This window comes from Leptosomus discolor, chromosome 3 (genome assembly GCF_034619465.1).
Source record: "Leptosomus discolor isolate bLepDis1 chromosome 3, bLepDis1.hap2, whole genome shotgun sequence".
Lineage (NCBI taxonomy): Eukaryota > Metazoa > Chordata > Aves > Leptosomiformes > Leptosomidae > Leptosomus > Leptosomus discolor.
The window spans coordinates 73415481-73442912 of NC_141393.1; the positions used below are offsets into that span (position 1 = coordinate 73415481).

At 38.7% G+C, this 27432-nt stretch overlaps 1 protein-coding gene across 4 annotated transcripts in view; it reads right to left on the reverse strand.

Moving 5' to 3' along the window:
• KCNT2 (potassium sodium-activated channel subfamily T member 2) overlaps positions 1 to 26618 on the reverse strand; it is a 148771-nt gene extending 122153 nt beyond the window's left edge. For all 4 annotated transcript variants that reach the window (XM_086462572.1, XM_086462571.1, XM_086462569.1 and 1 more), the window contains exon 1: positions 26524 to 26618. In XM_086462572.1, the coding sequence (XP_086318698.1) occupies positions 26524 to 26618 (95 nt within the window). The remainder of the gene's footprint in view (positions 1 to 26523) is intronic.
• Positions 26619 to 27432: the final 814 nt, after the last annotated feature.

The window sequence follows — 27432 nt, forward strand, 5'->3', positions numbered from 1 at the left end:
TATGCAGACTGTGTAAGTCTGAGTATCAGAGAACTCTGAGTAATAGGGTATGCTCCATGAATTTGATTCCAGACACTGTTTAGTTATATGTAGTTGTGCCAACTACCCATACCTGAGTAGCAGGAATGTTCGTTCCATTTTTTTTAATAATGTTGGCAACTACATGTCAAAAAGAGACTTGACACAAACTTTCTGAATATCAAGTATACTGTGATAATACGTTTGCATTGCTGTCAGCCTGGATTTAACTTTATATCAGAGCATTAGGAGCAAAAGACACAGTAACCTGTTACAAGCTACCATATCTTTATTTTTTTTCTGCTCAAATTTTATTCCCTGTTCACCACGACAATTGCTTTCCTGAAATTATTTTTCTGCACCAGCTTTTCTCTTTGGCATCCCACAAACATTTAATTTTTGTTTCAAGGGAAATGTTGCTTTGCTGTGAGAGGCAACAGGACAGCTGGTAACTCATAAGTAATGGAAATGCATTAGGAGGAGGACAATTCATGTGCCTAACAGGCCCTGTCCTCTGTATCACAACTACCACAGTCAGAACAGAATGTATAGCCTTCTCCCTAGGCCTTCCTCCATGTCACTGTTAACAATTTCATGGTTCTTTGTCACCAAGTGTCATTAATTTAGTGTTACCTCTGGCAACTTCTCCTTTTCCATTATCCATCTCCTCCTGTCACTTTATCTTTTAGCTTAATAGTAAATCCAAAGGACATTCCTTTCCTTCTGAATTCCTAGTGTTCAAAATTTTGGCCTGTACCACAGGTATCTCTGGACTTTACTAGCCTTAAAGTTATCATTCCATGACCTTGAGAAAACTGCCTTTTAAGCTGTTTGGCTTTCCCCTCCTCTTGAATTATTTCATCAATTTTCAGCCTATTTCCAGTGTTGCACTTTAGGACAGCCCACAAATATCAAGGCTTTAATAAATAAACTCTGCAGCACTGCACAAATGCCATATGGGGCCCTCTTAGCTATCATCTTAAGAGATACTTCTTCCTCAGATCCATCAGAAACTTAATGGTGACCATGTATGAAAATACCCACTGTATGTTCAAAATAGATGGATGGCAGTGATGGAGTTGTATCACTCCTACTCCAACACTTAACATGTGATGTTATTTCTCTGTAGATTTTATTTTAATAAGTTTGGATTCAGTTTGCATGCTCTCCATTTAACACTTTTCTCTGACAAAGCAAGCCACTAAACACTATGAGGGACATTGTCATGGAGATTATCCAGATAAACACAGAAACAGGTGTTCAGATAAATAGGAGCCTTACACTGTTCTGGTAGATTTTGCGATCTCTAGAATATTAAATAAATAAAAACCTTATACTCATCGCTCACTTCAGATATGGCAGTTTACAGGTATACACACCTTTCTTATATATAAAAAAAACAAACACCTGTGAATGAAACATGTCATCTTTGTTTAGGCATAGGAGCTACTCATTACTTTTTATTCTCTTTCTCTTTTTCTTTTTTTTTTTTTTTGTGTGGGTGTAGTACTCCAGGGCTTAAAACACCAAAAAATACTGTATGTGCATAGTTCTCTTGTTTAATGAGAGAAAAGATGAGCACAGCATGTCCTGACTTTAAGGAAATGCTGAGCAAACACTTTTCTTCAATTTGGTCCCTTGCAAGTGACTCGAGTTAGTCTGTGATTACCAGAGAAATCCAAATCACTATTCAAACTATTAAACTCCTCATCTGTAAGACAAATGTATCCAACTATTCTGTTACTGCTCTTCTGTAAGTTACTTTTTCTCCCTTCTTCTTTTTCAAGATCCCATCTTTTCAAAAACAGTAAGTAAAACAAAGCTGAGAGATGTTCATACATGGTATCCTCAGAGATTAGATCGCTTATCTCAGTTTTATTTTTACTTTAAAAAAAAAAAAAAAGAAATTAAGATTTAGTTTTTCAGAAAATGCAGCAGAAGGGAGAAGAAAAAGGAGCAGATGGATAGAAAAAAGTCCAAAAAAGGAACAAAAAACTTTGTGAGTGAATCCCAATCTGTCATTTTCTAAGTATCACATGACCAAGTGTAAAATATAATTTTAAATATGACACATTAATATATTACCTGAAACACAGAGCTGTCTGATCCATAGGTCTGATCCAATGCCCACTTAGATCAATGGAAAGATTCCATTCACTTAGAGTTGAGTAAGATAATCAAATAGTAAAAATATTCAAACTAGATACTTCCCTATTGCTTTAAGTATTTAATTACTATTTTTCTCCCTAAATGAAAGCAATTTCAATGTATTTTACATAAAACTGGCAGGTGTGAGATTCAGAAGAGCATATATGTTGCTGCTTCTCTAACAGAACTCCACAGCTTTTTATTGTTATCATCTTGCTTTATTATTACTTCTGTTTGCTAGCTTTTCTACTTTTGGTGGTTTTTTTTTTTACTGTTTTATGCTAGTTGTACTTGGTAATCTTCAATCATAACCAACAATTTATTCAGTGTTTCCTGGAAAAATGCACAGCATAATTTTATCGAAAAACAACTTTTGAAATTTTTGTTCCAATATGAAATTTTGGGATTCAGTAAGTTAACCTACGTTTTTATCAAAGACATAGTAAATTCCAGGGAAGTATTACCTGCACCTATCCAAAAGGAAATAGAAGATTATGAAAAATTGTCTTAAGCTACAGCATCCAATGTAAACATATGAATTTACATGACCTGTGTATGGAGTCTTACTCACTGATTAACATTTCATAAGGAGAGAAGTTTCAGAAATAGAATGTTCTGAGTTCTAAGATGTCAACATGTCACGTCAAAATCACAAGTCCTTGTTTTACCCCTGAAAATTGTTTTGTTCAAGAAGGTAATTGTATTTTATATTTCCTTATTGTTCTTTAAGTAGAAAATATAATGAATTTTTCCGAGGGATATGCATTCATCAGCCCGAAGAGCAGTTTTGTTTTCATTTGAATTTTGGTATCGCTTGGGTTTTCTGACCTAAAACAATGTCTGAAATTTCATAAGTCTTTGTAGCCTTAAATTCATCTCCTGTACAACTACAGCTACTATGCAAGACACTATGCCGGCTCTTGTATCACATTGACCTGGTGGGATGCGATCTATATTTTGTGTCCTCCCCTTTAGGAGCTGTATTCTTCTCATGTTTCTCTGTCCTAACTTAGTTGTCATGATTGCTTTCTGAATAACTATAGGGGGATGATAACACATTTCTTAGTTGCTTAACAGGTTGCCACAGAGTTCAGCAGTAAAAAGGGCAAAAATAAGGCCACCTTCACTGAAAATACTAAGAAAAGTTTTATAAGAAGCATCATCAAATTCAAATAGCCTGCAGTTTCAGAAAACATTGCATTTGTCCTTCAAATATGGAAGGCTTTCTTCCCAAGTGTTAAGCTAAAAATGAGTACATCTTACACATAAGATCTTACTTTTTTTTTTTTTAATTCGGCACCCAAGAGGTGTATCTAAGCAATCTGAATTCTCTGACCCCATTCGGACTGACCTGCTTTTGTTCTTTTTTCCATCTCCTAAAGCTGTTTCGTTCAAGACAAACAAAATGTCCATATTATGGAAATTTGGAGGAGGAAAAAAAAGCCCCAAATTTAGCGTATTTCTCTAAAGCAGTTATAAACCTGAAGTGTATATAACTATTAACTTTGAGAAAATAACATCTGAACATAATGCAGTTGCTGGATCTAAAAATCCAGCTTCAAAATGAAGCCAGTGAAATGCCTTCTGTATTGCCTTTGATGTGGTACTCACATGATGCCTCACAACTTGAATTGCACAATTCCCTCAAATATTCTGTCTGCTATAGAAGAAACTTTGCAGATAAAATCCATCTCCAGTCAATAAAAGTTTAGCACTCAGTCTACAATTCACATGTGCCTATTCTGCAAAGGCAATCCAGGTATAAACTACATTTTCAGAAACTAGCAGGTTTTACTGCCAAGTCATGGGAAAGTAAGGAGTGAAACAGAGACACTATAACCTTCAAATATTTAGATCCTTACTTCACCAGAATGAAGTTGTTGCTAATTTTAGTCTCCAGTGAGATCACCTGTAGTCTGTTTGTACAACTCTATATATGATACATACAGCTTTGATTCCTTGATTTTTTGACCTCTTGCCTGTTTTCTTCAGCAAAACTGCAGAACGTTTCTTCATCTTAGGATATGCGAAGGAAGAAGAGTGCTCAGTTTCACTTTCTGTTACCACCCTTGCCACTTTACTCCTTTCCTTCCATCCCTAATCCTCCCAACTTCCTCTTTCCACCCCCAGCTGTCCCCACGGTTCGCTTTGTCACCTCCTAACTCCCTCCAGAGAAGGACATGATGAGCCTGTATTAAGTGCTAAAGCTGCTCTCCAGGGCCCTATGCAGCAGACTCACTCACAGCAGTTTACACAGCACGAAGAAGGCTGGCTGAGCTTTATGCTATGCGGAAGGTAAATCCATGTACACTTCTACCTAGCAATGTAAACATAAATACCTGGGTAGGACTGGCAAGTTAAGATATTATATATTCAGAGAACTGACCTGAAAGTTTTGTTTGACAGGTGCCATATAATGCAATGGAGTTTAAATAAGTCTGACAGTCCAAATCCCTATTGCAGTAGTAATCCACAAAGGCCAAATGATAAAACTGATTATTTATCCAGTTGTGTGTTTAAAAAACGAACAACAACCAAAAAAAAACACAACCAAAAAAAAAAAAACAGAAAAACATGAGAAAAAATTGTTACAAAGGAGGCATAGACAACAACTGCCACAAGGAAGCTCAAGCACAGGCTGAAGGAAGCTGCAGGAAAGCCTCACGAGGCAGCGTACCATGTGGCAAACAAAAGCAGCTGGCCAGGATTTTAATGGGGGCAGTAGCTACTTCACACAAAGTCGTTGGGCTCTGCCTGATGGAGCAGAGGGGCCTTTAGTTTCCTTATTTATGCAACCTGTAGTGGAGGGAACAGCAGCCCTGAAAGGAGAAGAGGCCCAAGCCTTGGGCTGTGATTTGAGCTTGCCGTTACTGACGTTACAGAGAAAGAGCTGCTGCCAGAGACCTGGCAACACAGAGGTGTTTAGGAGGACATGACGCTATGCTTAGTTTGCACTTCCAAGTCTACCAGTTTTAGTTTGAACTAGCTGAACTCGTTCATGTTATGGTGTATGAGTGATATGCTTGCAGTCAAATGTATACACAATATGGAAAATATGTACATGTGTTCAGTGTGGAGTCTTTTACTAGTGTAGATTTGGGATCTCTCTGCAGACGCAGCAAAATCATTAAGGAGTATTCTGATGCATATCTTCCCTGAACCATCTATTTGGTATTTATCATCTTACTACTGGTTTTCAGAAAGTCATATAGGCAGTTTTTAGCTTACAGATGCAGTAGGTGTTTGATTTATGCTTGGAACTACATGTTTATCAACATAGCTCACTTCTCTCTACTGCTCTCAACAAGGCAATTTATCATAAATCATAGAATGCATTGGGCTGGAAGGGACCCCCAAAGCTCATCTAGTCCAACCCCCCTGCAGTGAGCAGGGACATCTTTGGGTAGATCAGGTTGCCCAGAGCCCCATCAAGCCTGATCTTAAATGTCTCCAGGTATGGGGCCTCCACCACATCTCTGGGCAAACTGCTCTAGTGCTTTACCACCCTTATGGTAAAGAACTTCTTCCTAATATCCAATCTAAATCTACTCATTTCTGGTTTAAAACCATTGCCCCTCGTCCTATCACTACGTGCCCTTGTAAACAGTCCCTCTTCAGCTTTCCTGTAGGCCCCCTTTAACTACTGGAAGGCCGCTACAAGGTCTCCCTGGAGACTTCTCTTCTCCAGGCTGAACAACCCCAACTCTCCCAGCCTGTCCTCACAGGGGAGGTGCTCCAGCCTCCTGATCATTTTCATGGCCTTCTCTGGACCCACTCAAACAGGTCCATGTCTGTCTTGTGCTGAGGGCCCCAGAGCTGGACGCAGCCCTGCAGGTGGGGTCTCACCAGAGCAGAGTAGAGGGGGAGAATCATCTCTCTTGATCTGCTGGCCACACTTCTCCTGATGCAGCCCAGGATGCGAATGGCCTTCTGGGTGGCGAGTGCGTATTGTTGGCTCATATCCAGCTTTTCACCCACCAGTACCCCCAAGTCCTTCTCGGCAGGGCTGCTCTCTATCACATCATCCCCCAGCTTGTATTCATTACAAGGATCATCCTGGCCCAGGTGCAGGACCTTGCACTTGGCCTTGTTAAACCTCATGAGGTTCACATGGGCCCACCTCTCCAGCTTGTCCAGGTCCCTTTGGATGGCATCCTGTCCCTCAGGATATCAGTACTGATCACCCAACACCTGATTTGCTTATTACCAGATAAACCAGTGGTACAGATTTGTGCATGCATTAGATGTAAACAGAAAATCACTGAATCTGTCAACCATGCAAAATGGGCTTGTGCTGTTGGCAGACAGCAGTAGATACATTGTCAAGTTAGGATGCTGGTGTATGACCAGCATAAGAACCTGCCATCTCCTCAAGGGCGGTCTCTGCCTATGTCACCTCTACAAAGGGGTGACTTCCAGACAAGTCTGACTAGCAATTTGCTCTAATTGAAGACTGTTTATATTCTTTCCTTTGGGGAGAGAATTTTCAATTTCAGTTTGATCAGACTCATCTTACTCTTTGTGATTATCATAGCTAATGCAAAGGCATAGCAGGAGCAAACACTCTGGGACAGTGGATAAGGCAGGACCTTAGTGCAACTGCAGTGTTTGACCACCTTACAGTGATTATGAACTCTCTTTGTATTGGTGTAAAAACACAGCACAAATTTGCTGTCATAAAGTTAATGGACCATTTTTTCAGTTGCCCAGATAATGAAAATAATGAGAGGAAAGGGTGGGTGGGAAGACAACAACCAAAAACTCTAGTCTAGGACTGTACACTGTGATGTTCATGGAATTGCATCGACAAATGTGATTACAGGTATCAGGGTTTATGTTGCTATCGAATCTTTTTCAAAAAATTGGTGTTATCCGTAACTATGTTTAAAACTAAATCTTGATTTAGCACAGTAAATTGTTGTGTATTCATTACCAGTGAGACTTTTGCTGGCTGTACGTACTTCCACCACTGGTCCATAGCTAGTGAGTCTTTTAGAAAAAGGCTTCCACTCATTCTGTAAAACATCTATGTTATTCATAATACAGTAATAACAGCTGCCAGAGTCTATTACACATTCATTCCAAATTTTTGCAACTGACAAATTTATGTATGTATAAAGAGCATTTCAAAAATAAATTAGTTGGTTCGGTTTTGGCTCCGTCAAATCTGGACAAATGTGATTATCTTATTTTCAAAATTAATCCCCCAAACTGAGACATTTTTATGGGCCAAATCCCTAAACAGTGTTCTTAAAGTGCTAAAATATTTCCAAGTGGACTGTGAAAAAATCACATATCTGTCACTATTTGAATGTTAGAGCTCCTACAGGGGTAGTATAAGCAGAACATATCACTTGTTTATTTGATCATGCTAATAATCACCCAGTCGAAGCCCATTTCACAAACACGTTACTTCTGTCTTAAGATAGTACAGATGTTTCTCTGCAACCTTTCCTTAATCATACTACCTATATTAGGCTGTCTAATAACATTTTGTAAATGTTAACTAAAACAAAAGTTCCAGAGTACATTTTAGCACTTCAGAACACAGCACCAGGAGCACTTTGGTATCATTAGGAAAATGCTGACTATTTGTTTCAGTAATAACTATATTGACGGTAAGAACAAAATGGAGAGACTATGGGAATATACTTGGGAATGAGATGAGTGTTGATGGAAGGGAAAGTTGGAAAAGAGGGTATACAGAATGAGGCTGTATTAGAATAAGCAATGGTGCGTTACTTGCTCTGCTCTTACATTATTTCCTCTCACTACTGTCTGCTAAATAACTGACCAAACAGACCAGTTGAACCTGCTAAATAACAGACTAAATAGTCTGCCTTGATGCCGACGCTATTCAATTTTTAAGAGAAAACTAACTGAGCAAAGACAAATGTGGCTGGCAAAAAAATAATATTGTAAAAGCTTCCACCTTTTCAACAATGGGATTTAGAAAACTTAAAATTTTAACTTTCAGCTATATAAATTTATACAGTCAACTGTAACAGCATTATACAATGCTAGCCTACTGAAATAAAGCATGATGTAGTTCCCTATTTCAATTTGTAGTGTTCATAAAATCAAAACTGATCGTTTTACAGGCATAGTCAGAACTGTGTTTGAAAGAAGTACAAGTAAGGAGATGCACAAACAGTATTCCAAAAAGGAAGCTTTTATGAGTCACGTTTTTTGTGCTAAACTGATTCTGGAGAAATAGTGGTTACCCACAGTCAAGAGCTGAATCCCCTGTCTTACTCTACCATACATATCTACACCTGAAGGTTTATTAAGCCACTGTTCTGTCTAGAGGATGGCTGTATTCCATTTACTGCTGTAACCTTGTCTATTTTTCCTTCAGTCATTCTTCCATTTTCATGTTTGCTGTCTTCAAGTGTTCTTCTCTCTAAAAGTGCCTCTTAAGTATGAGTCTCTTGTATGTCTTCTAGGGGTAGTTCAGTATACTGAATTCTTCATTGTTTAATTCCTAGTTGATCTATACATCCTGGTCCTGTGGTCCATCTACCTGCTGCACATTACTTGACTTCTGCCACATTCTTTTTGAAATGGGAATCTGTTTCCCTACAATGCTTTTCTACAATGGTCTGACCTAGATTCAAGGTCTCTGGATTGTATCAAAATACAAGGTAAGTATATATGAAGTTCAAAATCAGATTTTTGTGTATCACAATTCTTTCCTTCCAATACTGCCATTTTTCTTTATGAACTCCTAAGAACGCTTTGCCTTAAAAAAAAATAAAATCTAAGAGTCTCAAGTATTCAATTCTACAGCGACTTAAGTTAAAGAGCACCTTAGTATTTTAAACAGACAGGTGATAATGCTCAGTGTGAAGTGATTTCTTTTCTGTGGAGCTGCATAAGCCATGTTCTTAGCATAAATATGTCCACATGATTCCTAATTGGATGTGAACAATATGCATGGGTACAATCATCTCAGATAGATGGTTAATGCTCTTCAATAGTATTGCAATTCTGCTCAGTTTTATGTGTTCCAGTTGTCGTCCTCCTAACATTGCTAAAATGCTAGGAGTTTCCAGGCACAAACTAGGCTACTACGCCAGATACTAAATTGATATATTTTGTAACCACAGTATTAGAGATAAGAGTAAAGAGTTAAAAATATCAGCTAAATAAAATAATGGTAAAAGGCAAACAAATATTTATTATAATATACATCAGGAATGATAAAAAATAAGTACTGGTTTGAATGTCAACAAGAGATGAAAAAGAATAAATGGCACCCATGCCAAGACCCACAAGTTGGATTTAGCCTGGGAACAAACTAAGAATGAAGCAAATGACAGATATAAATAGAGTATGAGCTGTAGCACTCTGCTCCATTATGAGATAATTGGAAGAGGCAGATAAGGGGGAAGTCTGAAGTGAACATCATGTACTTAAATTTTTATAAGGTATTTGAAAAGGTCCTCTGGAGATTGATACCGAAGGCAGAAAATCAAATGCTTATAATAAGGAAAAGAAGTAAACAACCAAAAAAGTAAATAAACAGGGTTGATATAACACAAAGTGAATGCCTATCCTCACAGAAGACATTTTATCTCTGAAAGAATGTACAGTAAAAATGCTATTATGGCCACAGAAACACCATCTTTTTGTAACATTTTTAATATAACAAATTAGCTTGAAAGTCAGAGAGGAAAAGGACCTGCTGAATAGGAAGGTAACTTAACTTGAAAAACAAAATATTACAAAATCCTTTTTCATAAAGGAACACACAATGTTCCTTTAGATAGAACGGAGAGAATCCTAATAGAATAAGCCAGATAACTTCTTATAGACATAGCAAAGCAGAGGCTGGTTGCATCTATAAAGCAGATGCACGCTAAGCAAGACAAAATCAGTCTATTTGCCTTGAACCCAGACAATAAGAACACTAAAACAACCAACAGCAATGAATAAATATTTTGTAACTTGTACACATATATTCAGTTGTAACACAAAGGAACTATAAGTCCATACACTTCAACACTTTTCCTATGGTGTGAATATATTGATCAAAAATTTGTTCAGCAGCATTTATTAACCAGACAGTGACTTCTGTGCATCTGGTCACAGAGGATATAAAAATGCTTTGTGGTCAAGGGGGACAGACATATAAAATGGGAAGGAAAACAGTTGGAATAGGTTGTCAGAACACTGCCTAGGTACATATTCCTAGGTAAATATTTTGAGTGTTCAGATAACGTAGCTGCAGAATAAAATTGCTAATAATTACTTCTTATTTTTCTGCTGTCTACATTGCTTTGGTAAAATAATACACAGCTGACATGCAAGTGTTAATATAAACATACTCATGTCTGCTTTATGAATTATATTGATATATCAGTACTGCCCAAAGCAAGCAAAGTGATTGGTATGCCCACAAGTGGAGGCAGAAGCAACCAACAGATCACCAGATAAATACTTCAGTTAAACAAAAAAAACACAGGCTAAACATCAGTTGTTCAGGTCATCGGAATAAAGTTTTCTTAAGACTGTGATTCTGTAAATATTTCTAGACTGGCAACTTTTTTTTTTTTTTTTTTTTTTTTAATAGAACATTAAGAACTCCAGTACACCAGGACATTGGTTTGCTAGGTACTGAGACAAACAGAGCATACAGAAAAAATTAGCCTTTCCTATTAAGAATGTATGACTAAACATATAAAAGAAGATGAAGAATGTAATGACATATTAACTGTTACAATGAACAATGGTTTTAGCATAACTCTGTTACCGCAAAAACTACAAATAGATAGAAGTTACAAATTCATGCTTTCGTACCTCAGAGCGTCATGAAATATACATTATAACCACTAATGTGAAGGAAACAATCTCAGCTAAAATGACGAAGTGTAAAATGTCTGGTCTCTGAAATGGTCCAGATTCTTATCATTAATGAAGTCATGAAATGACTGGTTTGGGGGAATTTTTTGAGAAAGTTGTAGCCTGAATTTCATCTAGACTCAGAGGTTAAATAAATTGGTCTACCTGGAGGTTTTGGTTTTGTTTTTCTCAGAATATTTTTTTTTTTTTTTGCAATTCTGCACAGTTGAAAAGAAAATTAATACAATTTACCAATAGAATAATGTTATTCCAATTGACTGTGTTGAACTATTTCTCCACTGGAAATGGAGAAGTATATCTCAGGTATATTAAAATATACTGTTAAGTAGTGTTCCTACTCCATTTATGGAGTCTATTTATGCCAGCATTTCAGCATTTATCCACCAATCCTACTTGTGCTACCATATTCTGGGTAAGATGATAAAATGCCAGTGGGAAATTTTCTATATCACTCTAGCTTTTCCCTTTGATGCCTTTGAAAAGGGGCAACAGGCACAAACTGGAGCGCAGGAAGTTCCACCTCAACATGAGGAAAAACCTCTTTACATTAAGGGTGGCAGAGCACTGGAACAGGCTGCCCAGGGAGGCTGTGGAGTCTCCTTCCCTGGAGACATTCAAAACCCGCCTGGACGCCATCCTGTGCAACCTGCTCTGGGTGAACCTGCTTTAGCAGGGGGGTTGGACTAGATGATCTCCAGAGGTCCCTTCTAACCCCTACTGTTCTGTGACTCTGTGAAAATCACCAAAGAATTTACTGAATTAACTTTAAACACAGATAACTACTTTTTTTTTTTTTTTTTCATTAGGAATAACAACTTGACTCTGTAATTTTATTTTTAATGTAACATCTTATCAAAATCTCAGTCAGACTTCAGAGTAAGATTTAGATCTTTTGTATAGGGTTAGAGAGCCATGTAGTAATTTATGACAACTTTCCTTGTAATGTTAATGACAGTAAAACTTCCTCTTAACTACCTAAATGCCTCCTACTTTAAATGCTAGCTTATCTCTGTTGCCAGACATTTACACTCTGATATAAAGCTTTACACACAAAAAAAAATGTTAAAAAGTTTCAGTTCATTATTTGACACTGTAACCTTCAGCCTGGGGTACTTTCCAAATTAAAAGAAATACTGGACATGCTTTGCTTCGTAATCTAACTAAATTTCTCAAACTCCTGATACTCCGTATCAGCCAGTTTACATTATCTTAGACAAGGGGCAAGAGTACTTGAAAGGGGACCTGGGCTAAGGTTTACAAGAAAACCAAGTGCTACAGTATCTAGTTGTTATTTTTGCATCAGCTCGTTTAGTATTGGACTTGTAGAGCAGTTATATTTTCAAAAGCAACCAAAGCATCTTCATTCTTTTAAGATACTGAACAACTTTAACATATTATTTTCAATATTTTGACAGATACACACGACTTATCTGTGAATGTCTCAATCTTCAGGAATTGTCAAACACTGGTCACTAAGATGTCACCTGAAATATTCTATTTAGGACTTAACAGTAAACATTGGTAGCACCACCATTTAAAATATATTATGTGACGTAAAAGAGAGGGGTTCATTGGCATAATGCCCCATGAACCTCAATATAGAGTAGCACAGAATGAGGCCTGTAATTATCAGTTGTACATACATCCCAGTTTTGTAAAGGGATAAAGTGTAAGCATACGTGTCATTTATCAAACTAAGACTTAAAATAGAATAATAAACTATTATTTCACATTTGATAATGAAAAATCAGCATATGAATTCATGGAACATCTGTTTAGATTAGTTGTGTTTATTTTTTACCTATTAAGCCTGTATTTATTCTAGTGACAAGGGGAATTGAAGCTAGCTTTGAGTTCTCCATGTATTCAAAAATCTGTGCAGTTATAGCTGATGCCTTAAGTTATAGCAGGTCAAGGTGCAATGAGTAAAGCTCGATACTGTGTTGCTTGGTATGCTTTCCCTTCAACGGAAAATAACCTCTTCTGCTTAGACTAAGACCCATAAATATTCCCATTGAAATAAACAGGACTACTTATAGAAGGTGCTATTTAATGTAAAAAGACAAAAATCTCTCTGCAAGTTACTTAAAAAGAAGTTGTGGCTCATGTGTGTATGTGTGTGTGTCCCATTTCTCCGTAACTGTCAGAACACTTTTTGGCTAACTTTCTTGATGTAGATTTAGTGTTTTTACAATATTTTGATGAATACATAGCAATACACAGGGAATGAAACTCTGGCCAAAACAATATTGTACAATACTATTGTATTTTACAGCCTTGCTGCACAGATCCGATTTTATACAAATCCACTTAAGGCAGCATGGAAATGGGATGGATAAAACATTGGTGTCTCGCTTTCGTAATACACAGGCTCAACTGCAAATCTGTTGCAGGTGAAAGAGTGATTACGAGAAGAGGGGAGCATGGCAAGTAAGGAATAGAGTTGGTGTTTGGGGTTTTTTCCATTCGTGCATAATTTCTAAGGAAAATGCCTTTTCCGTGTTATCTACATTAGGTTTTGCGATAGAGAATGAATGCTGAAATCTCTTTTTTTATCCTATGACCTAAAGTGAAAACTGATACAGACTTTTTGGATATGAGTCTTTACTTGATCAGAGAAGCAGAAAGGTACTTGGAAATGATTTTTTGGCTCTTAAGAAATTCAACTTCCTATTAAAATCAAGCTTTGTGCAAATTCTCATCAAACCACTGATTCAGTATAATAATAATAATAATTTAGTCTTTCTTCAGTTTCTTTTGAGGGAAGGATTAAAATAGCCTCTTCAGAGTTACAGAAACTTACTGACCAAGTTGTGGTGTAAATGCACATAGTCCTTTTCATCTAAAATGAATACTTATCTAATTCCCATCATTCCTCGTCTTCATACGAACTCTATTTATGAGGAAAAAAACCCACAACTATACACAATGAAGTCTAGTTTTATAGCTCTTTCTTGGCTCTAGTCATAGCCAGTAGTATTCCAAAAGGAGAAATATCACTAGTTAATAATAATACTCTTTAAAGATAATGATACTAAAGTCACTATTTTTAGAATTTTTAGTAACTAAAATTATTACACCATTATCTCTTGGACTGTGTTCTAAAAAATGTGTACTGATCATTGTCACAAAACACACTGAAGCATGGAATAACATTTACATCAGACTATTTAAACTAAATTTTTTGTGTGTAAACATTTATTTCTTCTGCAAGCTACATTTTTCCTTCTACTGACAGAAGAAATATTAAATTAGGAAGGATGCAAGAATATGACATCCAAAGCAATAAATAAAGTTAGTTTAAACGTTTCATTCATTTTTTCTGTACTCCACTCAACTTCCCACTTGTCTACAGCTTTACTTAGATCAGCAATATTTGTTTATTACAGGGTAAGAAATTATAGGAACGGTGCCTGATCTAAAAGGAAAAAAATAGTAGAAAGTCAAATTAAATTTGTCAAGAACTTCCCACAGATACTTTAACAAGCCTTGAAAGAACTTATCTGAGATTCCATATATAGCTGAGGTGTTAAAAAGTGAAAAAGAAAAAAAAAAAAAGTGATACTGCACATGTTTTCTACACATGCCCAGGACCAGGGTAACTTTACAAAAAGGAGTGTTGTTTTTTTCTTTTTTTAAAGTCCAGACTTGCAATCTGGAAGCACTTATACAATACCCCAAAAGCTGCCATTAGAATGCCAACAACTCTGAGAAGTAAATACAGAGTTGAATCTAAGATTATCACAATTTTCCTGAAATCATGGGAGCTGTATAGGCTTTCAGTCTCCCATGACCACAGTTACACAAAGGACAAAGGCGAATATTTATCAGATAAACACAGAGGAGCAGTATTCAGGCAAAGACTCTGGAACAGGCATAAAACAAAACCACAATACTGATGGTAGGTGTGTCGCCTGATGTTCCCCACAGAAGAAAGGTTGTCAGAGACTCCACTTACTCTACCGAATCACCAGGAGAAGAGTGCTGATGACAGTTTCTGCTGATGACACTTCCTAAAAGAATTGTGCATTGATACGCACCTTCCTTCTCTAGCACTTTAAAGGTGCTTTGGCGCCAATGTTGTCAACAAGGTGGAGGATAAAATACATAGGATTTCCAAAGTAATATTTGCAGCTTCGCATATGTAATACACTGTATTATATAAAACAGTGGTATGGAATTGCTTTCTTCCTTTCAATTGCAGCTTGCGGCACAGTACAACCATAGTATATGATTATTGGTTTACATTTTAAAAATGTACAGAATTTTAACACAAACTGTAAATGCCTCATTAAGGAGTGGCAATGATTCAAGAACTTTGAACACATACTAGAACAAGTATTTTAAAAGTCATTATTATCTCTAAAATGTCACCTGTCTGATACTGTTCTCTCGACAGCTAACAGGGTACATGTAATTACGGACTTCATACAAATCTCAATCTCCTTACCCAGAGTGAGCTATTACACTTACTGATTAATCATAAGGCATGGTTTTAATTGTCTTTTCATCAGATTAAGAAAAATTTAAACATCCATTTTCACAATATTTTAAAAGTTTAACTCTGTCATCTTTATTCATGTTACTTAACATCTCAGTACTCTGTGAAGTAAAACGGTGCTCATCAGTAGCATGGCTGGTAGAATAGTATGTCCAGTATTTAATTTTTCTAAATAATAACTTCAAATTTTCATAATGTGCCCTATGTGCGTTTAGAAAATCATTTAGCAGGCGCCTTCTGCTTTGGCGGGGGAGTTGGACCAGATGATCTCCAGAGGTCCCTTCCAACTCCTACCATTCTGTGATTCAGAAAATTGGCCTGGTCAATGTAAACACTATTTTTCCCTTAAATGTGACTTCACAAATGAATGCTGAAATTTCAGAGTTTGCTGGCTTTGGTAAGAGTCGAATTATTTAAGAAATCTTTAGCTAGCTCTAATTGGGGACAGGTGTTGGTCTGTCACCTTGTTCTGAAGTCTTGTATAGATCATAACCCTGATCAGACTTAGGTTGAGTATATGGATACAACAAGGAGAGATCTGCATTTATGAACTGGACTGGACTGGCTGTATTGATATTAGGAGGTCTGATAACAAATCATCAAATGTCTAGGGCGATATAAGAAGAGACAGTAGTACTTCCAGCTCTTCCTCCTCTCCATATGACCATTTCTATCACTGTAAAGTGGCACTGCCATCTTAGAAAGGAAAGGAATTTCTAAATGTTCAGTTTACCTTATCCTGAAATCAAGCAGCAGTATCCCCAGTCATCTCTGACTTGGAGGAAGACATCCACCTCATAATTTTGATAATGGTGATCTTCTAACAGCTCATTTTTGTCTTCCACAACAGTCTCAGACTAGCCCATGGTATATGTCAGAAGACTGCCTATTAGAGGATCACAAAAGTTCCCTCTCTCCTACACCCTCAGAGTTACTTCATCTATACTCTAAAACACTCCTAGTAGCCAGCCTTGTTCTTCCCACCACATGCAATACTCTGCCATCATCACGCTGAAATCCCAACATTCTGAATGACCAGTTGAGGTGGTCACAAACAGTAACTGCCATAATTAATTGTATTAAATGGATTCATAATGTCAGCACAAATTTTAACTTTCTTTGTTGTTTTTTCCTGGACTCAGACTGTTATCTGTGAACTGCCAAATAAGATGAAAAATGGGAAGCAAAAACGAATCAAGGCTTTAAAATTAATTCAGTGCATTTTGAATGTTGCTTGTATCATTTTAGCTAAATTGTAATTTTCATGCAATCTGTGGTCAGTCTTGGAACAAAAATAAATGATCATGTGGGTCGCTGTTTGAACACAGTTCGTAAATTCCTCAGTGTCAATGAAATACATGGTATCTGGAACTACTCTTGTGAGATAAGCTTCTATGATAGTCTTAGATGGGTTGAAAAATCTACTTAGACTTTGATAGTCTTTATAAAACCCGGTTGTCTAATCAACACCTGCACATCACAGAATATTTTGTTCCACTTTTTGTGTTTGTATTATCTTTTTTGAATGACTACTGAGAGAACAAAACAGTAATTAAAAACTAGACAATATCTACAAAAATGCCTTTTAAAAGTTTATTAGTTTAACTGATTAAACCCTTTTTGAACAAGTGATTAAATCCTAGATTGTTGTGCACACTGAAAACATGACTTGCACACGTTTCAAAAGGGAACATTCAGCTAAATATAGAGCTTAGCCTTTAGACCACCTCTGTTATAGCTGTCTGTGCTTGATGGTGAGAATTGCAGAGCAATAGTGATGAGTGACCAGCGCCCTTACCTTGTTTTACACTTGGAGTGAAGGTGGGAAACTAAATCCCCTTTCAGAGTCAAGGAATGTTGTGCATTAACAGGTGCTGTCACATAAGGAACAAATATAACCACAGTTTTCCATTTGCAACTCAGCTTGTTGTTTTTCCCATCTGTATTTGTTTCAGACTGGGTTTGCTAACACTGCTTTTATCTGTGCTGCAGTTTTCTCTACTCACAAGGGCAAGAGAAAACAAAGTGAGAAAAACATAAAACCTCTAAACCTCTAGAACATTTTTGGCTATTTAGAAAACTAAAAGAGTGAGGCTATTTTACGGTGTTTACTCCTTATTAAATATTTTAACAATTGCTATACTTTAAAGGAGCTCTGTAACTTAAAGCTACTTGAAGTACGGTAAACGCTATTAACTTTAACATCATAAAAACCTACAGGGTGAACTCTTTTTTTTTTTTTTTTTGCGAAAAGCCAAAGTGATTTGACTCAGGGTACAGAATCTAGGAGGCAGGGCCAGACTTCCCTGGCAGAGCTAATCCATAGTGAGAACTGTTGCTCAAATAGTGTAATCGCGCCTGCCAGGCATATGATTTTTGTGCTAGCTCTTAGATATGCAGTTATTAGTGGCTAAAGCTAGCAGGAGACTTGTAAGACCCAGGCAGAGGGGTAGGTAAAGTTTTCTTCTTTTTGCTCACTCATTAGATAACTTGTACTGATCTTAACCTAATGCCTTCCTTCCCCATCTATGTCAGACTTAGCAACCTGCTTTGCACCACAAAACTAAAGCACTTTCTAACAGATACCTCTGTAAGTGGAGGCAGGATGTGTCCCTCAAGAGATACTTCTGAGTAAATAATATCACTGTTTTTATCTGTGAGTATAAACACTGGGTTTTGTCTCTTAATGACTGTTTCTGTTTTACTGCTACTTCCCACCAGGAAGTTGACTGCTAACATAATTAGCAGATGATTACATGGGGGAGGCTGAAATCTTTAACAGCTGTTTTAAGGCATTCTGTACCAAATCTTCTGTGCTGCAGAACACTTACAGGGTTTGAATGGCACTTTCTCCGATGACACAGAGATTATGGGACCATGGTGTGCAGGCCTCCGGGAAGGACTTAACTTGCTCATTTACTTGAAAAAATATGAAGAATCCACTTTTAAAACATTTATTTAGTGGATTAGTACTTGGCCATACTGTATGTCTCAGAATTCAGTACAAAGAACATCTTTAGAAGCTGAATGTGTAGTGCTGAAATGGTTGGCAGATTTACTTTACAACAGACGTATCTTGAAGCTTCAGACATTTCTGATGCTCCAAGTGATCTTTTCATTGTTACAGGATAAAAGGGAGACAATATGAATCTATGTTACCATTTGTTATAGAAGAGTCATTCTGAGAGTAATACATAGTGCAGCACAGAAGTTTACTGCTATAAAAAATCATAATCAAGGGCTGTGATAGAATAATAATCATAAAATTAAGAGAGAAATCATTTGGGAAAGAACTGCCTTAGTTCCCCATGGAGTATTATAGTTTCTGCCAGATGTAAAGTAGTATGTATCAAGTTCTAGATGGAAAAATAAGAGCTTTGGAGTAATAAGTGTATAATTAAGTAATGATTGAAGTACCAAGCACATTTACCAACTGTGCATCACGTTGTCCCAGAGGAGGAAGACTACTTCATCTATGGGAGTTTTTAAGCCGAGACACTTAAACCTTTTCTGCACTAGAAAACTTTTGCTGGGCCACAGTACTACCAAAGTCTTCAGACAGCTACACTTATAACAGCACTGAAGTTTTCCTCTTCTCTTTTCATGTCCTTCCCCCAATTCCAGTGTGTGCTAGTTTAAGCGGAATATAGAAACAATGCATTTTTGCTTACATTGCTGTTGCAAGAAAAATCAGAAATTAGCATGAGGCTGACAGAAGTGCCTTCTACAAAGCATTACCTCCTCTTTCTTCCATGCAAGTAAATTGGTCCCCTCTTCTATCTATAATAAGTACACAATCCCAAAACAAATTTAGAAGGAAAGCGAGTACAGAGATATACTAGCAGTTTAATTACATGGGACTGTACTCCTAAACCTGCCACAAAAGCATAAACTCGGACCTCTGTTTGTGGCCAATGCAGTGGTTTTACAAATGCTAGTATTTTTCTTTAACCCTTTTTTAATTTAGGTGGTTTTGCATAGCGAGAAAGGACTTGGCCTTTACCTGCAGCCATTTTTTTTCAGGGTTTAGAACAACTCAAACTTTCTAACTATTACTGTGCAGGGTCTTACTGCAGATATGAAAACACTTGCTCTCTTAGTGAATTAGACTGTTAAGATCTTGAGCACTTTCAATCAAAATCCAACTTTTAAAATAGAATTTAGGCTTCTAGATCACTTTATTTTGAAAATTTACTTTTACAAATCAAGATAAATTTGACAATATTTGCTTAAGTCCTTTTATTTTGTAGCCTCTGTTACATGGAAGAACTCATAAAAGTTAACATGTTTTCTAAAATGAGGAGGCCAAATTGACTAAGTATTTCTTGAAAGAAAGAGGAGGATTGTTTTGAAGAAACCATAATAGAATTTTCTTTTGAGGAATTTATAATAGATTTTTTGTTCAAGTTGAATCTAGACTCAAGATATTCTAAATCACTTGATTCAGAAATGTGTGGGCCTTTTAGTTTAACAATCTCAGGTGATTTCCAAAAGGAAAGGCAAAGGGAGGGCTTTACTCACTAATTCATACTGTGACAAATGACTGCTCAAGTGCCTCCTGAGATTTACAGCAGGGAGTTGTTCCTTGAAAGTCACCAGTCAACATGACAGCCAGCAGTTTACAATTGTCCAAGAGATGTGTGGAGGTGTTCTTTAATATCTGAATCTCTTTCCAGATAGGAGGTAATGTTCATATATTCAGTAAGCACATAAGAAGGGAAAGCTGATTTTAATTTAATCCTTTAAGTATCCAGTGTAAGAACAGTTCTTGCACAAAGGTAAAATTTAGCTCTATGTATTTGCTGTATATACTGTAGCAAAATGACTCAAATTTTCATCTCAATACAGAAGCAGGATTTGAAATGTATTTCCAGGACCAGTTAATGTGTTTTGTTACACATATACAGAAAAGAAAAAAATTACAGAATTGGAAAATGTAAATTTTTGTTTCATGACTGTGAAATTCTAATTACGTCTTGCAACAGCATATAGAAGAGCTACGAAATCTGATGCTTTGCAGGTGGGGAAAATATATTGGGTTCTATGTTCATTTTTTGTTCTTCCCATTCTATTTGTTGTGATTTTGAAGTGGCACAGTAATAGTGATTTTTTTCCTAGAACATATTAGCTCTGTATACAATGCTACACTTCAACAGCCAGTAGAATGAAATACTAGTATAAACAAGATATTTATGATTGTTAAATGACTTGTTCATATGACACACAGTATTAATTCAGCAATTCAATGCTGGAATCTGTACTTCATGGTCTCTTAATCACTATTGCTAGAAATATTCAGCATTGATAAAATTTAACTTGGTGTGCAAGGTCCAAAGAAAGCCCAAGATACTGCTTAATCTTACCTAAACCCAAAGGCACTTAAAGTGTAAAAGGTATATAAACCACAAAATACTATATACATTTTATGAGTCAATAAAATGAATCTCACTCTGTATGTTTTAAAAACATCCATATGCGTCTTTCTCTTTTTCTTTCTCTAAAATGTGGTGGGAAAAAAACACATTCCCATAAATCAAAGTGCTTTAACAGCGAGTACTTTTTTGCCCCTTTTTTAAGGGTTCTGGAACAAAACACACTTATTGCCTATGTACGAAGGGTATACTGAATATTTCAGGATGGAAGGCACCAAGCATAAGCCTCTATTCACAAATAGATGTTTCTACAACACAGTCCACCATATATGCATAATCTGAACGAGGGACTGTGCATGAAATATAGACCAGAAAGAGGAACTAGCAGCACAACTGGGAGAAGCAGCATAATCTTAAAGTGTACAGGTTACCTTCACAATAAAATGACTTTGACCCTCTCTGGATACATCTTTGAGTAAGTTAAACTTGCCCAGGCACATTCCTGGCACTGACATTAAATGGCACAAAACAGCCTACATGGGTAACAGAATAGTGTTTCATCTTCCCAAACTGGGTGACGACCTGCAACTTCTCTGCTCAGAGCGTTTCCTTGGATGCTTAAACTGCCAAATCATTCCTGGGCACGGCACAGTTTTGGCTAGCTGGGTACAGCCAAAGCTTGCAAAGGCAAATTTAAACCGTTCACTCATATAAGCAGTCATGCTTCAATGGGAAACACCGGCCTGCTTGAATTTACTAAAACAAATGCAGCTTTTATATCTTTATAAGCTTCTAAGTAACAAATTCGAAGTCTGTACATAAATAGTTTAAGAAATGTGAGGTAAATTGTGCTCTGCACAACACTCAAGCACTGAATTTATACAAATGACCTTACTAAAAAAAAGCAGTGATATCGACAGAATGTAAATGCTTTTTTATTTTTAACTTAGAATTCCTTCTTTATGCCTCTAGTGTCCTGTGGTTTGGCTATTTTGAAGTCCATGGTAACTATATATGTACACAAGAAAACATTTTTTTGTAAATAATCTCTTCATTATATCTTTCCAAAGCTTACCTGGGAACCCAAAATAAATATCCTCTTTTCTCTCCTCCTCTGAAGCAGCTTAGTTACCAGCTTTAAACATGTCAGGTCTTCACTAGGTAGGTTATTTTCTACTTTTGTTTGTGTTGCTCTTCAACACAGCTGGTAAGACTAAGGACTGATGATCAGAGCATTTATGGAATGTTTTATTATGTAATTTACTGTTACAATCATGATTCAGCAAAACCTCACTGAATGAACAAGTGAGTAACTTGTGTTAATCACTGAGTTCCCCCTTTATTTCTGCTCCCTTCCCCAGCAGCCAAACTGAAAGATAAATTGCATTATGATGGTCAAGAAACATATCAGCATATCCAGCAAATCAAAAGAGTTTATTTCAATTTCAGCCACTTTCAACAATGAAAGCATAATGTGAAATTCACAAAGAGATATTAGTGATATTTACAAAATTAGTGAAAAAGTCAATGACTCAATCTTCCCTTTACCCTCAGCCCCGTGACTGGGATATTTACATGGCCAGAAGAAACCTGGTACACTACCCTACCTGCCACAGAAATCACCCACTTGACACACACACACACTCTAGCTACTGGGCTGGTCTTTTACATGCTGTCCTGCAGAAGCTTTTCAGGTTGATCCAGGCAATATTTCAGTATTTTATACAGTGACAGGAAAACAGGTGAGTTTTTACTCAGAGTTACCTCTCTGAGCAAATGAACATTTAACTATTCCATATAAAATGTGTGTCCTGTAAGCATTAAGGTTCATCTCCACAGTTTTTAAAGGGAACCAGGTCCTTTGAAAATCTAGCCCTTCAAAAACCAAAACTGGTTTTAACATCCTTTTTTTTTTTCAGGAAAAATCACACAGCAAATTTGAGAACATTAATAAATGGTTCAAAATAGTTTATTTACTGAATAAATGCATTTGCCAAAGATTCACCATGTTCTTCTGCACACAGCAACTTCTTTATGAAAAATATACAATCCAATTTGGCGGCTTGTGGAATATGACAGCCCAGAACCCATCTGTTACTGAAGCCAACTGCAAGGCTGGTTAGGAATCTATGTTATGCAAGTAGAATTATTTTTCTGGGAGAGAAATGCAAAAGCAGCAAGATGGATGTTACTGTATTGGAGAAGTATATGTAAGAAATGATCCATGAGCTAGACACCAAAAAAAAGAAGCCTGGGTGAAGCTCCACCATAGAAGTCCTCAAGAAAAAATGAAGATTAGAAATCTGTCTCCAAACAGGCACAGATCTAAGAACAAAATTCCTGAATCGGAGTCCTATTACATTTAGCTAAGCATTTTAGCACGGGATCTCTGAAAAGAAATAGCGGATCAAACTCTCCTCCTAAAGAAACATAACCAGTAAGGTTTCAAAATTGAGTACCACACTTATGTCAGAAATGTATCTTTCAGCAAAAAAGAGGAGAGGTCGTTATAATTTCAATCATATTTATTATTAAATACTACCATATGAATTACTGACAAACTACGCTATTGAAACTGTGATTTGGTGACACAGAATCCTGGGTGGTTTGTGGTAGATGACAGGAACAATTCCATCTCCTCTCCACTTTCAAGAATCAACAAGCATCTGAAAACACAGAGCTGGAACATATGCCTCCCAGCCAGCAAAAAGTGAGCATCTTTCCAGAATGGGCAGGATGGAAGGAGAAAAGCGAGACCTCAAGGATAAATAGACAGGGAAGATCAAAAAGGTATTGGGACCAAGATAGAAGTAGAAATATGCAGAAAATTATTTCCAGCATCTCAGCCAAGGGCCAATAACCTCCTAAAATGAATTATCTTGATCACTTGCCATTGTGTAGCCATACTGTAAGGCTACTTCAACTGTATTTTAGTGTTCAGATACTACATTCATAGTTAAAAGTCCATTCATCTGAAGGGGTTACAAGTAACACATTTGGCAAGATCTATGTTGCCCACTAATTGGAATAGAATACAAAAGATGCGCTTCACCAAAATTGAACCAATCACATAAGGGTGCAAAGAAAAGTCAAAAAAGTAAACAATTAAAAAGAAGATATACATGTGTAATACTAATCATTACTAACTAATAAGCAGCTGATCTCAGGGTCCCCACAGGTCTGCAGTCCTTCTCATTAACTATTTCCTGAAAGTATGTCGAATATTCTAAATATTCCACTTGACAATATTTCTATGCAGAATATGCATGCTTTTCTGTAATAGGTAGTAGCAAAACATCAGCAGCACGGGATTGGATCAATATTTCAGTATTAATACTGAATTACTAATTTCATTATTTCCTCCAATACAGGAAAACAAGAGTCTGGACTGGACCCTATTGTAAGGTGGACAAACAAAAGACAAAACTCAAGGCTTTTTAAAAATGGACTTTATTCAGTTACTGGAAAGCAAGTATCAAAAGAGACTGCTACGGTAACTTGCAGAGCTGAAGGACAGAGTGCTGCTATCACAGCCTCACATAAAGCACAATCCCGACTGCATTGTGGGGAAACAACTGCGCAGCCCTCCTGCCACAGTACAGCTGTGTCCAGCCTCCGCACAGGACAATACCTGAAGATCTAGAAAGCCATTTCCACTAGCCATTTTCAGATCTATTTTACATTTTTACATTTCAGATGTGCCAGAGATCTTTCTTGTAACGCTTGTATGAATATTAATGAAATAGAAGTAACTATTCATTTTCCACTAGTCCTTTGCTACAATTTTCCAACAGTAGCCTTGTGCTATAATACTGTTATGCTATGATTCTGCGCTCTATTTCTTGTTAAGTGCATATAGACTTGAAACAGACATTTCTGTAGCTAAATGGATGCTATGGTTCACGTAGTTTCTTATACACTATTTCCTGTTTGAGAACAGATCATGCTTCTTCCATAGAAGGTAACTTTGTAAAGTTCAAGACAAACAACTAGTATCAGGGAAGTGCTTGACAGAACTTTAAACTAGAGCTGGAAAAAGTGCTAAGCCACGGAGTGGTGCAAAAAGGTATATAGAGAATATTTTATTTTAGCCATCAAAACCCTAGCTAAATACATACAGTTGATCAAATAAGAACAGTTGTGGGGTGTTTCCCTATTCCAGCAGGGAAAAAAAAAAAAAAAAAAAAAAAAAAGTAGGATAAAGATGCTAAGATCTACATTTTCTAAAATCTCAAAGAATACTGTGATCAGAAGTTATCAATACAGAATATACATACGGTTTAATTACCTTTTAAACTATAAAACACTGCTTTGATAAACATAATCTTGAACTCTCCATTATGTAGTTACAATGCTGTCATTTCCAATCAACAGCATTCATTTTTTGTGACTATCTTAAGATGTCATTCACCGTTTCATAACTATCCAAATAAACATCATTTAATTGCTTCAATGTACAGCATAGTCTCCTAAACAAAGGTAAAAATTAGTTACATAGCTGCATGATCTTGTGATTACCAAATAATGAGAATCCATCTTTCTTTAGGAAAGTAGCAAAAATATAAACAATGTAGACCAGCATTAAAATCAAAGTTTCTGACTGCTGAGTTAAAGACTCATTCTGACAATGGGTTGACTAAAAATAGATCCAATATGTCGTTATATATTACCAGAAAATTTTTCTTTTCTGTCATTTGACCATAATAAATTGTTACTACGAAGTGGATCTCACACATAATTCTGGAAGATGGGATTGTGTAATAGCCTGTTGGTACACCAGGTCGTACGGTCAAACAGAGTGGCATGATGCTGTTGGCATTCATGAACACTGTTCATTTAGCGTTCTGAAATTAAGTACATACTCCTAGTTGTTTGTTTGCTTTAATAGAAGGGATTTTTTTCTTCTAAAGGTATTATTTGACTTGATTACAAACAAATACCTTTTGCTATCGTTTTGTAATTCAAGATGCGGACAGTCGTTGAAATAATTCATAAAGGAGTAAATTAACGGTAGGTACATCCAAGCCTAGGATCCTAGCATGAAAAGAAACTCCACGTAGAGTACTGGACAACAGAAACACCCAGTGCCCCCGGCAATTAGCCTTCCAAGGAGCGGCAAACGCGTATTTTGTTTGGGGCTTTCCCTCAGCGCGTGTTATCATCCAGAGACGGGATCGTACCTGTCCTACTCTCCCTCCCACCGCAGCCTCAGGGAAAAGAAAGGTACTGCCCTTCTGCAGAGGCGGCAGTGTCCCGGAGGCCGGGGACGCCCAGCGCCTTGATGCCCAGCGCCTTGGCGGGGGGCGCCGGCCCCGACTCGCCCCCGGCCGCGGGGCGGGGCCCGCAGCCCCTCGGCGGCCGTCGCATCCCTTCCGCGGTAAAGTTTCTGCGCGGGGCTGGCCTCCCGCGAGCGGTGCGTGCCTTCGCGGCGCCCTGAGCTGCCGGCAGCGGGGCCGCGCCGTGCCGGGCAGCGCGCCCCGCCGCCGCCCCGACCCTCCGCCGGGGCCGCGCCACCCCTCTCAGGCGGGCTGGCGAGGGGGGCGCCGCCCGCGGAGGACCCCCATCCCTCTCGGGCTGTCACCGCGCTCCCCCGCCCCCCCCCCCCCGGTCGTCGCTCACCTGTCGTCGCTCTGCCAGCCCTGGTCACCCAGCAGCAAGTCCCGAAACCGGTACCGCGGGGGGAGCGGGGGTACCTCGCTGTCCAGGTCCACCATCCTGTCCGGAGCGGGGGGAGAACACCCGCCGCCGCTCCCCAGCGGAGGGGGCAGTCACCCCCCCACAAACACCCCACCAAAACAGGTTGGGGGAACAAGCCCAGCGAGGCGGGAGGGGCGGGGAGCGGCGCGGTTGTCCCCCAGGCGCCTGCGGGGGCTGCGCACACAAAGGCGGCCGGCGCGCGGCGGGAGGGCTGCTTCCCGGCGGCTGCGGGGGGTTGGCGGGACCTGCTCGCGCCCCGGGGCGCCCGCGGCGGTTAACGGACCCCGGCTTGAAAGTTCCGCCTCGCGCCGCGGGGGGCCCCGCGCGGCCCGCCCTCGGGGGAGGCAGGTAGCGGTGGGGCGGCCTCGGCGGCGCGCCCCCGCCCACCCGCGCCCCCACCCCGCGCGAACGCGAACGCGCGCGCACCGCCCGCCGCGGTTGACAACAAAGAGCTGTCCCCCGCCATGCAAATATTGTTTGGAGCCGCCGCGGGCAGGCGAACCAATGGGATGGGTGCTCATTAGCATACTCCAGTGACGGCGCGGGAACCTCTGCCCGCCGACCAATGGAAGCCGCCTCATTAGCGTACAGGGCAGGGGGCTCCTCGCTCCTCGGGGCGGGTGCGGGCGCGGGCCGCGCGGGAGCGGCGCCGGGCGGGGACCGTCGCTCCGCGGCGCTGCGGGGGTAGCCCCGCTCCTGCCGCGCTGCGGCCGCGGCGGGGTGGCCGGAGCGCCGCCTCGCCCCGCAGGCTGGCCGGCCGGCGGGCGGGGCGGGCGGGAGGAGGGGGGCGCGCCCGGCCGCTCGGGGTGGAGCGCCGGCGGGCCTGGCCGA